The 15,013-nt window shown below is 48.7% G+C and overlaps 1 protein-coding gene across 1 annotated transcript; it reads left to right on the plus strand.

Moving 5' to 3' along the window:
• The first annotated feature begins 11,571 nt into the window (after positions 1 to 11,571).
• Positions 11,572 to 14,419, plus strand: PHOX2B (paired like homeobox 2B). Its single transcript, XM_023252239.2, has 3 exons — positions 11,572 to 11,871; positions 12,719 to 12,906; positions 13,897 to 14,419. The coding sequence occupies exons 1-3, from the start codon at positions 11,631 to 11,633 to the stop codon at positions 14,410 to 14,412; spliced, it is 945 nt and encodes a 314-aa protein (XP_023108007.2). The 5' UTR covers positions 11,572 to 11,630; the 3' UTR covers positions 14,413 to 14,419.
• The last annotated feature ends 594 nt before the right edge of the window (positions 14,420 to 15,013 follow it).

Below are 15,013 nucleotides of genomic sequence, written 5' to 3' on the forward strand. Positions count from 1 at the left end.
TCCACTTGGAAGCCCATTCTCCATGACAGAAAAGGCAGAATTACTGTCTTTTACTTACTGTCTTTACTGAATAAAACTGGAGTTTTATTCAGCGTTCTTTATCATTTCTCACCATTAAAAAGAAAAAGCAATTTCCAGTGGTAAATGTATTCCTTTTATTGCCTCGTACTTTCTAAACATAAGAAAAAGACCTTTTGTCATCATTAGATTTAAAAAAAAATAAAGGTAGGGGCGCCTGGGTGGCGCAGTCGGTTAAGCGTCCGACTTCAGCCAGGTCACGATCTCGCGGTCCGTGAGCTCAAGCCCCGCGTCAGGCTCTGGGCTGATGGCTCAGAGCCTGGAGCCTGTTTCCGATTCTGTGTCTCCCTCTCTCTCTGCCCCTCCCCCGTTCATGCTCTGTCTCTCTCTGTCCCAAAAATAAATAAACGTTGAAAAAAAATTAAAAAAAAAAATAAAGGTAGATTATGGCATTTTGACTCTATTCTTACTGTTTGTTACCCTTAAATATGACCTGTTCTTGATTTCCTTATTTTGCATAGGATTGCTAATTTCTTTGGGCAACCCTCTCCTCTTTCACAAGAATTTTTGCTCATTTATAATAGCAGAGTAGGAAGAGGGTTGGTAAAACTCACTGGTATTACACAATTTCAGTGAGTACAGTAAGTCTTGGAAAGCAGATACTGTCATATTCTGTTCTGAAAATATAAAGGGGAACCACCTTTCTGGGAGGCAATTTTGCAACACGTGTCCAATGATTTTTTGAAAATGTTTACTCCTCGGGGTGCCTGGCCATCTCAGTCAGTTGAGTGACCAACTCTTGATTTCAGCTCAGGTCATGATCTCACAGTTTGTGAGACACAACAGCTCTTGTGGGCTCCCATGCTGACACCGCAGAGCCTGCTTGGGATTCTCTCTCTTCCTCTCTCTCTCTGCCCCCACCTCTCTCAAAATAAATAAACTTAAAAAAAAGAAGAAATAAAATGTGTACCCTTTGATCGAGGAATTTCATTTTTTAGGGACACACGCTAAGCATGTCAGGTGGATATGCAGAGATTTAGCTAAAAGGGATCCAGAGCAGTGCTTTTTAAATATACTTTAATAATTAGAAACAAATTAAATGTTCAACTAAACAGGGCTGACTGAATAAGCTATGGCTTGTCACATAATATCACGGAGCCGTAAAAAATACGTTAGAAGAATATTTCATAATATGGGAAGATGTTCATGACACATAATTTAGGGGTGAAAGGAGGCAACAAAGCAGTCTATGGAGAAGGTTTCCCATTTTAAAAACATTTATGGGGCACCTGGGTGGCTCAGTCGGTTAAGCGTCCGACTTCGGCTCAGGTCATGATCTCACGGTCTGTGAGTTCAAGCCCCGCGTCGGGCTCTGTGCTGACAGCTCAGAGCCTGGAGCCTGTTTCAATTCTGTGTCTCCCTCTCTCTCTGACCCTCCCCCGTTCATGCTCTGTCTCTCTCTGTCTCAAAAATAAACATTAAAAAATTAAAAAAAAATTTATATTTACATATGGAAAAAAAGACTGAAAACATTATATGAGAAATTCAAGTCTAACTCTTTTTAAGGAATACCTGCCGGGGCGCCTGGGTGACTCAGCCAGTTAAATGTCCATCTCCTGATTTCGGCTCAGGTCATGATCTCAGGTGGTGAGATCAAACCCTATGCGGGGCTCTGCACTGGGAGGGGAGCCTGCTTAAGACTCTCTCCCTTTCCCCCTGCCTCTCTCTTTCTCTCTCAAAACAAAACACATGCCAAAAAAAAAAAAAACAACAACAAAAAAGGAATATATGCCTATAGCATTTTCTCAAATGGGCATTTATGACTTTGAAATAAAAACAAAGTAAATAACAACAAAAAGAGGAAGAGGGCTCCCGAGGCCAGCTCTGGCCTCTTCACAGTCCTCTCTCAGTTGCGCGCAGTGTTCTCTGGCCTGCTGACTTCCGGGGAGCGGTCATCTACCTCCCCTGGAGGGTTTTTGCCGTGCTCCCTCTGTGCACAGAGAGGAGGGGGCAGAATGAGGGACTCCCTCAGTAGGACGTTGGGAAGATTGCTTCCCAGTAGCTGCTAAATTTACAGGAACTTGCCCTGGGAGCGTGGGGCTGGCCAAGGCGAGCCCAAGAAGCCCGCTCTGGCCTCACCTCGGCCTCTGGAAGGGCACGGGCTGGCCGCACCCTGGGGTTGTTCCGTGCTTTGTGGCTCACCTCTCAGCGGTCAACACTGTTCTTTCAAGAGGTTTCCCTGGGGTTTGGGTTAAAGCTGTTGGCCTCTGCTCTGTAGTCTCTTGTGTGACTCACTGTGAGGTTTTGTCCATTATTATGTTCTACCTCCCTCCTTGCAGCCTCCCTGCCTCTTCTTAAAAATGTCTGTCCTCTTCCTCCCCACTAAACCCAATCGCAAATGGTGAAGGTTTATGAATAAGCCAGAGAGTTAGGAGTGAGTTTGTGATTAGAACCCTCAGCTTCATCATTCTCTAGGCTGCTGTTGAAACTTATGATCCTAAACAAATAGGAGACAGAGAAAGGGAGAAAAAGGCGGTGGGGAGCAGAGAGGAGAAATGCTGTGTGTTTAAAAAGAAAATTAATATTCTCCATTATATATAACTTGGGAAATACTACAAACATGCATCACTATAACCATTTTATTGTCTTCTGGCTCCTGAGGTCTAGGACACATGGTGCCTGTCCCTGAGTACTGGATTACGTTTGCTTCTAAATTCTGAATCAGCTGAAATTCACATTAAAATGCATGATGCTGCAGTATGTTACTGGCAAACCCCACAAACTTCCCAAATAAAGCAAAATGACATAAACAAACAACAACAACAGCAAGACCTTTTGAAAACCCAGAAAGGAAAACGTCTTTAGAAGTGTTAGAATTCTCATGCATTTTTATATGTATCTCAAGGTTGAGCAGATTAGAGAGTGAATGACTCCACTGTTCCCGACACATCTCTCTCAGTGGGCTCCCTGGGCTGGGTCAAATGCAAGACCATTTTGTTGGAATTAATTCTGTGTGTCATGGAGGCAACATAGAGCCCTTGAGTACCAGGAAGTAGGCAAGCTTTCCTTGTGGGTATGGGTTACCTACCGGGTGTGACAGGAGTGACATAGGTAGGGAAGGGCCACCTAAAGAAGCTGCTCCCCTGTCTAGAATGCCCATTCTTTCACCATCAGTGCTTCTTCCCTCTGTGACATCTGGTTTTTGGCATCTTCGTTTGAAAATACTCCCAGAGTACAAAATTCTAAGACCCTAATGTAAAGAAAGGAGGAACAGAGGACAATCACTCTCTTCTCTCCAGTTCCATGTTGCGCTCTTCTCTGAGCCCTTAAATACCTCCTTCGATTTCCCACTAAACACACTGCCCCTAAGGTTCTTTCTTTCATATGGAAATATACATAGAAGAGGTTCTAAGCCCCCCTAGTAGTGATAATGATAATGATAATAATAATAATAAATCAATTAACAAAATGTTAGGACTTAAAAGAACCTCACAAATATATATCTCAATTCCTGAGGCTACTAAAGCCTCTCCCCAGATTGAACAGTGACAGGTCCAATGGCCAGTCCAGTGCAGAGATCCAGATTCTGCAAATTCAGTGCCCCGACAAAGCCATGCTATATTGTGGGGGGTCCTCACCTTCAACCCAGTGGCTCCCTCTCTACTCAGAAGCCCATAGATTTTGGGTTTGCTCCATCTTAAAAATGAGCTTTCAAGACAGTATCTGAACCACTTCTAAAGTGGTTCTAGAAATCTAAAGATTTCTAGGACATTGTACCATAGATATTAATAAATATGGGTCAGATGAGTGAATGGCTGACACCATCAAGTGCTACCAAACCCAGAGAAGTGTGTTAATGAGGGTCACTAGACCCAAGTAACAGAAGTGAAGATCTTGCTCTCAGATATGGGATAGTTTTTGTTTTGAGGTATCCTTTTGGGTCCCCTGAAATCCCAGCACTGGGCAGAAGAATTGTATACTCTGCCTGCCCTAAGACTCTAATTCTATAACATCTCTAGAATTCCTTTCCTTCTCTTCATCCTACATTTTGATTCTCTTGCTTACATATCCATCATTTCTTGCCTGGAATAAGCCTCTTCATTTGTCCCTTGGTTTCCCCATTCCCTCATCCCCCCACCCCGTCCGCCCCTGCAAATCATATTACACTGCATCCATAGTCCTGTAGGACCCGATTCCAGCCTGTCTGTCCTACCTTTGGTCTCATCACACCCCTCTCTTGTGTGGCCCCCACCTCCCGAATTTCTCCTACTCTAATAAAAAAAAAAACAACTAAGTGGAACTATTTATAGACTCCCACACACTCCATGTTCTCTGGCTTCAGAGTCACGGATTATCACCGATTCCTATGCCTGCAACTTTCTCTTTTTCCACTTCACCACCATTTTATTTGTTTATTTCCACTCTTTGGTACCCAGCACAGAGAATGTCACCTCTGCCAGAATCCTTCCCTGAGACTCTAAGAAACTGCATGTCCATTATGGGTCTACTGGGACCTCTTCCCCATGGCATCCTTCTTCCAGAATCAGGCTGACAAAGCAGCCACTACCTGAGTTCTGTCAGCCGCCGTGAAACAGGGCAAAAGAGAGAGGGTAGAGACTTAGACACTAACTCTTAAGGCTTTTGCCTGGAAGTCACATTTTACACTTCCGTTCAATTTTCATGGCCCAAAGCGAGTCATATCGCCACATCTAACTTTTAGATGGGGAAGCAAAATCACACTGGAAATGGGGAGAACTGGAACTATTTGTTAAGGAGCCCCAGTGTTTGTTGATTAGTAATTAGTATGAGTGTAGCTTGAGCACGTTTATAGGACAACAGGGTACGTCCGGATGAGCATAAGCGGTTGAAGATTCTTAAAAGGAGGAATTGGGTAAGTTCTCTGTGCGAGTGGAAGATACTGGACTCTAAAGCATGGTGGAGGGATTGGCTTTAGATTAGAATAGGCTTCCCTCCTGGATGCAGTAGGAACAATGGCGGAGCAAGTGGGCACAGATGTGAATCGGTTCACAGATGGCGAAGTAGGAAGTTTAGGGAATCTGGTTCAGTGGCTTCTGTTATTGTGAACTTGACTTATATAAAGCTACCATAATCCTTTCCACTTGGAGAAATTTAGGTGATCATTATAGGGGGAAAAAAAAGGGATGCCGTTTTGTAATACTTATGGTTTCCTAGCATAACAGTTGGGAGGACGTTGGGCATATTGCCTCTCTCTATACACAATCCCCCAAATTGAGCCCCATTTCAGGCACCATGTGGACAATTTTAACTGCCAAATACCATCTTCTAAGCACATATATAAACCCAGTGGAAAAAATGCCTCATTCTGAGGAGTTTTAACATAGCCAGGAAATGAAAGTCTGTTTTTGCCCCAACTCATCTCTAAATATACTGGGATATTTTTATTAACCCCAGAGGCTTTCCCCTTACCCTCTTTCTGTCTTCAACGCAACCCATGCTATACTCACACAGGTCAGGACATTGCCGAGCTGAGAAGGATAATCTTACTTGACTCTTTTCTTTGGAGCATAAGAAGATGCCTTCAAAGTCTCAGGACAGCGCTACCTTAGCATGTTGCTATTCCAGTTACAACAGCAGCTGTTGGCCTGGAAAATCGTGATCCTCTCTGGAAATGCTCTTCTGCACCCTGCAAGCTTGCTCAGGGCTCATGATTATTTTTTTCCTCCTTTTTCAAATAGTTTTTTTGTTTTTTTTTTTTTTTTTTGGTTCAGACAGAGAGGCCTCCCTGCCTAATTTAATTTTGTTTCTCCTTTCTTTGTTACAAGCAGATGTCACTTTTACATCTGTGACTCTGATCAAATGCCCCATGTCTTCCCACCACCAGCCCAGCAGATGTTACTACTATTAGCCAAACTCCAGCAAAAAAAAAAAAAAAAAAAAAAAAAGGTAACAGGCAACCTCTTCTGCTAATCATCACATTGGTGGGGGGAGAGAACAAGAGAAGTAGAACAGGGCTCTTCCATGATGATGTCTTTAAAAAGATGTATACTGGAGATTTGTATCCCGTCAGCTATACAGAACCTAACACTTACATAGGGGATATCTCTGAAGTTAATCTAAATACAGAAACACCATCTATGAGTTAGCCATAAAGCTCCAACCCGAACCCGCACAGCTAACCCAGGGCAAATGCCTTTTAAAGTGACATGACGCTGAACACATAATATTTACATACAGGAGTAAAGCACCACACTACTCATGCATAAATATTGCGCATAAAGTAAGACAAAACATATAAGCAGCTTCTATACATACATGTCTTCCAGTAAATTCTTTTTTTTTTTAATTAAAAAAATTTTTTTTCCGCCTCTCCAGTAAATTCTTAAAAGAGAAAATGTCTGCCAGATTGCTTTATTTCCCCCCCATTTGCTATCCCAGAGCCTGCTCTTTGATTTGTCTCCCCTCTTTCATATGCATTATAAACATGCAGTAGGAAAGACAGGGTCCATGGAGTGTCTAAATTCCAAAGCCAAGTGTTTAATATGCAATTCAAGGAGACTCTACCATCATCATCGTCGTCGTCGTCATCATCATCACCACCACCATCATCGCCATCATCATAATACTGATGTCTAACATTCACTGAATTCTTACCAGGTGCCAAGCACTGTGCTAACTGCTTTGTACACAATAATTGTGAGTCCCACAGTGCCAGGAGGTTAGTTACCAGAAATACAAAGAGTTTCTATTATGAAACATGTGTATTATGGTTGCTAGGCAAATGGAAAATGTGGAAGAAATTCCAAAATGCTGGGAGGAGGTCTCTATCAGTGGATCTTCAGACTTGGGGATGCTGTGGTCAGTTTGCTTGACGTTCTGGGGAAATGTCTCAATAAATTCTGACGAGGTTATCTTCTTAGTGCAGGTGAGTAGGAAAGGCTGCTGCCTGCAGAAATCTTTTTGGAGAAACCTAAGGACAAATCTTGTCTTTTAATTCTCTGGTCAAGAGAACTGTCGGTTCTGAGTTGAGCCTTTGGCAGTCAGTGGTCTCGCTGTGCCGGGATAATTTGGATGCAGTACCAAATAAAGCAATCAAAAAGAAAATTCCTCTGAAACTCTCACTGGTATTTAATATTTTATTCATTCCCATGTTATTGTGCTTCGCCTGCGGTGAAACAGCCTCAAAACAGCCTCCTAGGAGTGAGGCATTAGGAGGCTGACAAGCGTTTTCCCATGAATTGCTACTACAATACAATGGCATTTTGTTTGCTGTTTTGTTTCCTTGTCTTCTAACATTCTTTCTGACTTTCAAGGAAAAAAAGAAGAAGAAAAAGAAACCCTCCTATGAATGGCAAAGAAAAGGAAAGAAAAGTTTCTTTTAAACTTTCAACCTTTTTCATTTGGTACTGGGTAGCATGTAAACATTTTTTTTTTTTTCTCATGGTATATATGCCGGTAGTTTCTTCCCTTTTTTTTGTGCTTTAAATGGCTTTTTTCTTTCTTTCTTTTACCGCATAGCATTGCCTTTCCATTATTGATTCAGAAAATCGGCAGGGGGAAAAAAAAAATCAACCGTGTACACATATTAAGAAAGGGAAGTCAGAAGAGGATGGACCAAACCATCCATCTATCCATGTGGTCATTTATCTATCAATCCAGCTCGCTACCCGCCCGCTTCTATTAAAATAAATAGCAGGCACTGTACCCATTGCTGGTTGGCTGAAGTTGTGATCTGGACAAAAGGTCTGTTTGGGAAAAGGATGCTGAAGCTCTAATTCTATTTGTGCCGGTTGAAAATCAGGAGGGGTTTTTCTACACTTCACTTTTATTAGATTATTTCTTATAGATGGTTTCTTTTTTCCTCCCAGACGCGTGGTGGAGGCTGCTGAAGCAGTTGGTCTATAGTTGGAATAATTAAATTAACCATTTGGTACAACTTTTAGGGGAGAGCTCGCGTGTAGAAAGCACAACTCTTAACAAAACAGGGCGCTGGGGCTGGGGCTCCGGTCTGGCCCAGCCCCGCATGCCTTTCATCTTTGGAGCAGAAGCAGGACCCCGGGCCACAAAAGACCCACAGAGGGGACGACCGGCCAGGGACGGTGGGGGTGGGGAGGCGTGGGGTGGGGTGGGGTGGGAAGGGGGACGGTGACACTGAACAAAATAAACCTACAAGGCCTACAAAGGGGAAAATGAAGTCAAGCGCATTTGCTCATCGGACCGTGCGGTCCCCGCGCTGAAAGGTCCCCTGGTACAAAGAGAAGGAGGCGCACAGCACCCCGACCGGGCGAGGCCGGGCGGCAGGGGGCGCCTGGAGAGAGGCCAGGGCCGACCCGGGCACCGGGGAGAGGGCTGGTGCGGTGGGGCGAAGGAGGCGGGGAGTCGAGACGGGTGGGAGCCACGGAGCGCAGGGCGGGGAGAAACCCAGTCCGGGGGCCCAGGGTGCCTCGGGGAGCGCGAGGCGGTGCCCAGCTCGGGCCTCGGCTGGGCCTGCCCCTCACCCCCACCCTTCTCTGGCACCCCCCACCAGCCTCGCACGCCCCTCGCCCGGGCCCTTTGGCGGAGTCTTAGCCCTGCTCCCTGGGCTTCTCCCGTCTCCCCCATCGGAAGCCTCCAGATCCAGCTTCCCCGACCTGCACACCGCACACCGCACTCCCTGCACACGCCAACAGCTCCAGCGCTTAGGGACTGCCCTCGTGCACCGACAGAATCCCAAAGTTCTACTTTGTCACTCAAGAGCCACCGTCAATAGCTGTTGATATGAACCCTGCACCTCCGAGCTCCCCTCACACTCGGGGTCTGCGGCCCACCTCCGTCCCAAGGGCTATAGGGACCTCTAGGGACTGTCTGCAGATTAGGACGCAAGGTGTAATTGCCCTGCACTCCGGGCGGGCGCAGAGCCGTGGCTCCCGGAGGATGGAGCTTCTTGGGCAGAGCGCGCGCGCTCTACACCCGGCGGAGACACAACCCCGGGTGCACCAAGGCACAGGCGCCAAGAGAGGTGTAAGCCTGGTAATTGCCAAACACGGGCCTCGGAGCCAAAACGCATCGCCGCCCAGACGCACTGTGTCACTCTCCTGCAGAGAAACGCGCTTAAAATCCACGTGAGCCGGAGGAGGGGGCTTGCTGGGTGCCATCCAGACCTGTCTGTGCTCCCTGCATCCACACCCCCTGAATGCCGGCCTGGGCAAGCGGGGTCGTGTTCGGAAAACCAGGAGGCACCCCCCTCTCCCAAAAGTTCGAGGGATTCTAGAAACTTGGACAATCGCAGCCTTATGCTTGACAACCTATCCTCCACCTCCCTTAAAGGGGGGGGGGGATCGTGGTGGTGGTGGTGGTGTAAATAAGGGGGGGGGGATTCCATGTGTAGCGTCCAAAGGGGCACAGCCACCTCCCCGTCCAAATGCAGATCCATATTCATGAGAACGGGATAAATAAAGACAAATCCCCACTGTAATAACACTTGGATTCCCATCCGTCTTTGCTGGCCTTTAGGTTTAGGGGACTGAAGACAGATGTTTGCATCTCTTTTCTCCTCTTGTCTGGTGACCATAAAGAAAAACCATTTAGAGCGTTGCAATTTGTTTCTCGGCGCAGTACAACCTTGTACACATTTATTTTCATTTCACCCCCGTGCACAAAAAAGTGCACACTGGTCACCAAGGGCCCTTCTTTATCAAATACGCATTGTACAACATACAACTGCAATAAAACTATCAGCCCTCCCCATAAAACTATCACCAGGCTGCTCCGCGGGTCCTGCTGCGTGCACTCCCGACATTAGCTTTTCCTCGCGTCCAGAGGATGCGCCATCACCTGAAACCAGCCAGAAACTCACCCAGCAGAGAAGCACGAGGCTGGGGGGCCCCGAAGTCCCTGTTTAATCCATTACAGCGTCCGCTGCAGTTTAGTGCGCAATAAAACACGGTGGCAGTGGAGAGCCGGCGCCCATCCACTCCCCAGCACTAGCATCGAATTAAACCACTTAGTTTGGCAAACACTGAACGCCTAAATGCCCCTATAAAGACTTTATGAGTTTGTTACTTTAATTACTGACTTGTTACAGAGCACATAAAGGGGGTAATGAATGCAATAAAACTAATTATCTACACATTTAATTCATATAAAATATCCAGGGTTTGTTTACACCACACGGCGATTCAACTAAGCATTCCTCCTCTTGTCCACCGAGAGGAAGGATTTAATGAAATAGTTTTCCTTATTCTGCTAGAGCCTAACGAACCAAATGAAAATTACCCTCCGCTTAAATCATGGGGCCACCGAGGTCCACAAATCACCGCTCGCTTCTTTGTCTGCACCTTGCTGCCAGCACCCAAGAGCCTCAGGAGTTTGGACAAGGAAAGTGCCCGACCTGCAGCCTGGGCATTTAAAGAGCCAAGACTGTGCTCACTGCGGTCAACAAACCTGAAGGGCAAGCAGACAGGAATCTTCTTTTCGAAGCCCCGGGTCTGTGGGGGGCTGTGGGCACCTGAAAAAGTGTAGGTGATAAAAGAGGAGAGCGCCCGAGAGGGATGGAAGAGGAGACACATTTGGGGACACTTCTTGCCCACTTGCCAGCTATGGAGTAATTAAAATCAAAACCGCACAGAGCTGCCAAACCAACAAAAATGCAAACCTCGCGCTAACGCAGAAAGACCCAGAGCGGACCTCAAAGAAGCCATCGGTTGACAAGCCAGATGTTTCACATTCAAGAGCTTTACTCAGATGTTGGTTTATTTTTTAAACAGCTGTGTAAGCGGAGTCTCTAGAAAAAGCACGTTAAGCAGCGACGAGAAATGCAATTTATAAGATGCTCTCTTTTTTTTAAACCCCCTCTACCAGGTGTATTTTAAAGAAATCCGCTTATCCTTCACATAAACCCCCTTGGCCCACTTACTCTATGTTACAGGGCGCCTGAGTCTTGCCAATGTCCCAGTCCTTTATAACATTTCATGCACTTCGGGGGGTAGGCTTGTTGTTAAATTGAGCGTGTAACGCTCTTACAAAACAGGTTTTCTATGACATCAAGGTTTCTTCTCCCTAACCGAGGGGGAGAAAAAAAAAAAAAAAGAGGACGAAGAAGAGGGAAAACACACACACTATCTCAATTTATGCCTAAGGTATATGATCAGTTAAAAAGGCTTAAAAGCTCGGGGAAATTGGATCAGGGAGAATCGTCACCCAACTTTCATTATTTCCAAGTAGTGTGATTGAATTAAAGGGCAGGGAGCTGGTTAGAAGGGAGGATCAGGGGCTCAGTGCGTAATGGTGTGGTATTAAATTCTAATTAGAGATGCAGGAATCAATGATAGGGAGGTTGGACAGCTCAGTTCCCCAGTGCCAGCCCAATAGACGGATGAGTTATTGTCATGTAAAAAGCGCCAGCAATAAGACCAACCGCTTTGCTATTGTCCAAGTGGAAAGAGCCAAGTTTATTATGAGGACTATATGCTCTAGAGACCTCAGACAAGGCATCTCATAGGAGGCTTTTTCATAAAACTAGGCTCTGCTGGTAGTAAGGAGGCCAGTTTGGAGGCAGGCGTTGAGCTGTGCACATCTCCCCACTCCAGCCACCTTCTCCATACCCATCTTTTATTTCATTTTTCCACTTGGCTGAGCCATCCAGAGCCTTTTCAATGTATAAAATGGAATATTCTTACCTCAATTCCTCTGCCTACGAGTCCTGTATGGCTGGGATGGACACCTCGAGCCTGGCTTCAGCCTATGCTGACTTCAGTTCCTGCAGCCAGGCCAGTGGCTTCCAGTATAACCCGATAAGGACCACTTTTGGGGCCACGTCCGGCTGCCCGTCCCTCACGCCGGGATCCTGCAGCCTCGGCACCCTCAGGGACCACCAGAGCAGTCCGTACGCCGCAGGTAAGGACCGCCAGCTTTCTCAGCGGAGGAAGCCGCCTTTCCGCTCGTATATAGGAAGCCTTGATTGCATTTGAAAATGGAAATGTGTTTAGTATTTACCAAACGAAATTTGCTTACACAAATGAAAGAATTTATCACGTTAGAAGCGATTGCAGGGAGGGGTAATTCACTTACAGGGTTACACTATCCTAGTCACACCCGAACCGCCAACAAAATTATCTTAAGCTGCCAAAATGATAGGCATAATTTATTTACTTTGCGATGAGACGTAAAGCTTAGAAAATAATTAAATAACAAAGAGGAAAGCTCATTACTGGCAGTGTCTCTTTTTTTAAGAACCGACAGCGGCTCACACCTCTTTCGCTGGTCATTTTTAGGATTATTTCTTAAATGTATTACTATCATCATTTTTTGCAGCACTTTCCCCCAACTTTTGGGCAGGGTCAACTTCTGAGAATTGAAAAGTTCCAACAGTGGGAGTACGGGGTAATTTCTTCCCTGGTTCCCCGATACTCCGACTGACGTTTTTGGACTTTTTTCCCTCTCTCGTCTTTCCTCTTCAAAGCATTATCCCGTGCCCCGGCCCTCAGTCGTCTCCGGCGCGCTGTTTTAACCCACCCAAAGGTGCTCGTGCCAGGAGGGACCCTGCCAAAGCCCGGAGTTTGCCTGTTTCGGTATTTAACTAATTTGCTCGGTTTTTCGCCGCAGCTCCTCTCAGCCAGTCTCCCGCGCCGGCGTCGGTGGCCGCTCCAGCGCTGCCGGATCTTGGAGTCCCCACGTTCCGGCCCCGCGGCCCGTGCGCTCCAGACAGTATCGCTCACACTCTGTCCCCTCTGTTGTCCCCCAGTTCCTTACAAACTCTTCACCGACCACGGCGGCCTCAACGAAAAGCGCAAGCAGCGGCGCATCCGCACCACTTTCACTAGCGCGCAGCTCAAAGAGCTGGAGAGGGTCTTCGCAGAGACGCACTACCCTGACATCTACACCCGGGAGGAGCTGGCTCTGAAGATCGACCTCACCGAGGCGCGAGTCCAGGTATGCGCGCCCGGAAACCGACCCTGCTTCGCCACACCCGGCCCGGTAGGGTACGGAGGCGGGGAGCGGGCGGTGCTCCTGGAGGTTCGGAATACCCGGGCCTCTCCACACGAGGGCCTGGGACTCCAGGACCGAGCAGAGAGGCCAAGTTCCAGAAGGGCTGTGCACGCGAGGAAGGGTTGGGGCGTGCGCTCGTGTTTGTACGTGCACAGCTGCAAAGCGTTTTCCACCTCAGGTAGCCCTGCACAGACTTTCGGGGTCTTGGGACGTGAATGAGCAGGGCTTTGGGGGACAGGAAATGACTTGTGGCGGGGGTGCAGACGTTGCCCCCGTATCATACGTGGGTTTCTTGTTTTTGTTTTTCTGCCTCCTAACTCAAGTTCTTTTAACTTGGAACCGTGGAGTATAGGTGTCTTTCCCGGGTAACTATGACTGGGATCACATTTGCAAAGGGGCTGCGACTCCATGAAGGTCATGAACCGCGGCTAACCCTAACCTTTTAGGGACACAGGTGCACTCACGAGCTGGCCAGGCGCCACTCCAGATGAGCCCCAGTGTACGCTACCACGGGCTCAAAGGCCAGGATGGGCGGCGAGCGTCAAACCCAGAGATACCCTCCTTCAAACAATTAGGGTTTAACCTTAGACCTGCGGCCTAGAGGGGTATGGAGAGTTTGGAGTGGCTCAAGAAATTGAGCAAAGGCCGGCCAATACAAAGGCTTCCCTTTCAGGGAATCTCGGCGACATGGGGCCTTTTAACATCTCCTGCAAGCCGCCTTCTTCCTGGCATGCTCAGGTGACCCTAAGAAAGTTTCTCCGAAGACGCACCCGCGGGGGCGAACTTGGTGGCGGGGTGCGCGCAGGGGTCCCCGTCGCGCGAGGAGTTTAAAACAAACAGATACGGAGCGTGAGCCGTCCTACTCCGCGCTTGGCTTGCGGGTTTCCTGCTTTCTCACGCTGCTTCACCGCCTCTCCTCTCCCCTTGCGCCAGGTGTGGTTCCAGAACCGCCGCGCCAAGTTCCGGAAGCAGGAGCGGGCAGCAGCGGCCGCCGCGGCCGCGGCCAAGAACGGCTCTTCGGGAAAGAAGTCCGATTCGTCCCGGGACGACGAGAGCAAAGAGGCCAAGAGTACCGACCCGGACAGCACTGGGGGCCCCGGCCCCAACCCCAACCCCACTCCCAGCTGCGGGGCGAGTGGCGGCGGCGGCGGCGGGCCCAGCCCGGCAGGAGCCCCGGGGGCTGCGGGGCCCGGGGGCCCGGGAGGTGAACCCGGCAAGGGAGGCGCGGCGGCGGCGGCGGCGGCTGCGGCGGCGGCTGCTGCGGCTGCGGCGGCGGCAGCGGCCGGGGGTCTGGCTGCAGCCGGGGGCCCTGGACAAGGCTGGGCTCCCGGCCCCGGGCCCATCACCTCCATCCCGGATTCTCTCGGGGGCCCCTTCGCCAGTGTCCTATCTTCGCTCCAAAGACCCAACGGTGCCAAAGCCGCCTTAGTGAAGAGCAGTATGTTCTGATCTGCGATCCTGCGGCAGCGGCGGCGGCGGCGGCGGCGGCGGCGGCGGCGGCGGGCGAGCCGGGTCCGGGCGGGCGAGCGGGCGAGCGGGTAGGCCCAAGCCTATTGTCGTTGCTGCTGCCGCGGCTTTTCACCGAGAACCCGAAGTTATCGCGATAAGAATAAAGAGAAAATGGCGCCCCCATTTCAACCCCACTCCTCCCCCTATCGTGAACCCCCAAACAAAACAAAACTCAAAACTTCCCTGGCTTGGCACCTGCCTCGGGGCCGCGCAGACCGGCCAGGGCTCAGCCTGCTGACCGGGGGGTGTGTGCAGCGCGGCCCGGACTCGGGGGCACTCTCAGGGGGGCTGTGTCTGCGTGTCGGTATATGTCTGTCTCGGGGAATGTGTGTCTGTGGCCCGAGCAGGTGACAGGGAGAGATGGGGGGGGGGGGCGCGCAACCGACTCAGCGACTTGCTTAGGAAAAGAAAAAAGTAAACAATCCCCTCAACTTAAAAAAAAAAATTTAGTAAGGCAGAGATCACTTTAAAAACAAGCAAACAACCCGGAAAGGCTTTTAAATCCAAGGGAAAACAAGTAAGGTGGGGAAGAAGGGAGGCT

This window comes from Felis catus, chromosome B1 (assembly GCF_018350175.1).
Source record: "Felis catus isolate Fca126 chromosome B1, F.catus_Fca126_mat1.0, whole genome shotgun sequence".
Classification (NCBI taxonomy): Eukaryota; Metazoa; Chordata; class Mammalia; order Carnivora; family Felidae; genus Felis; species Felis catus.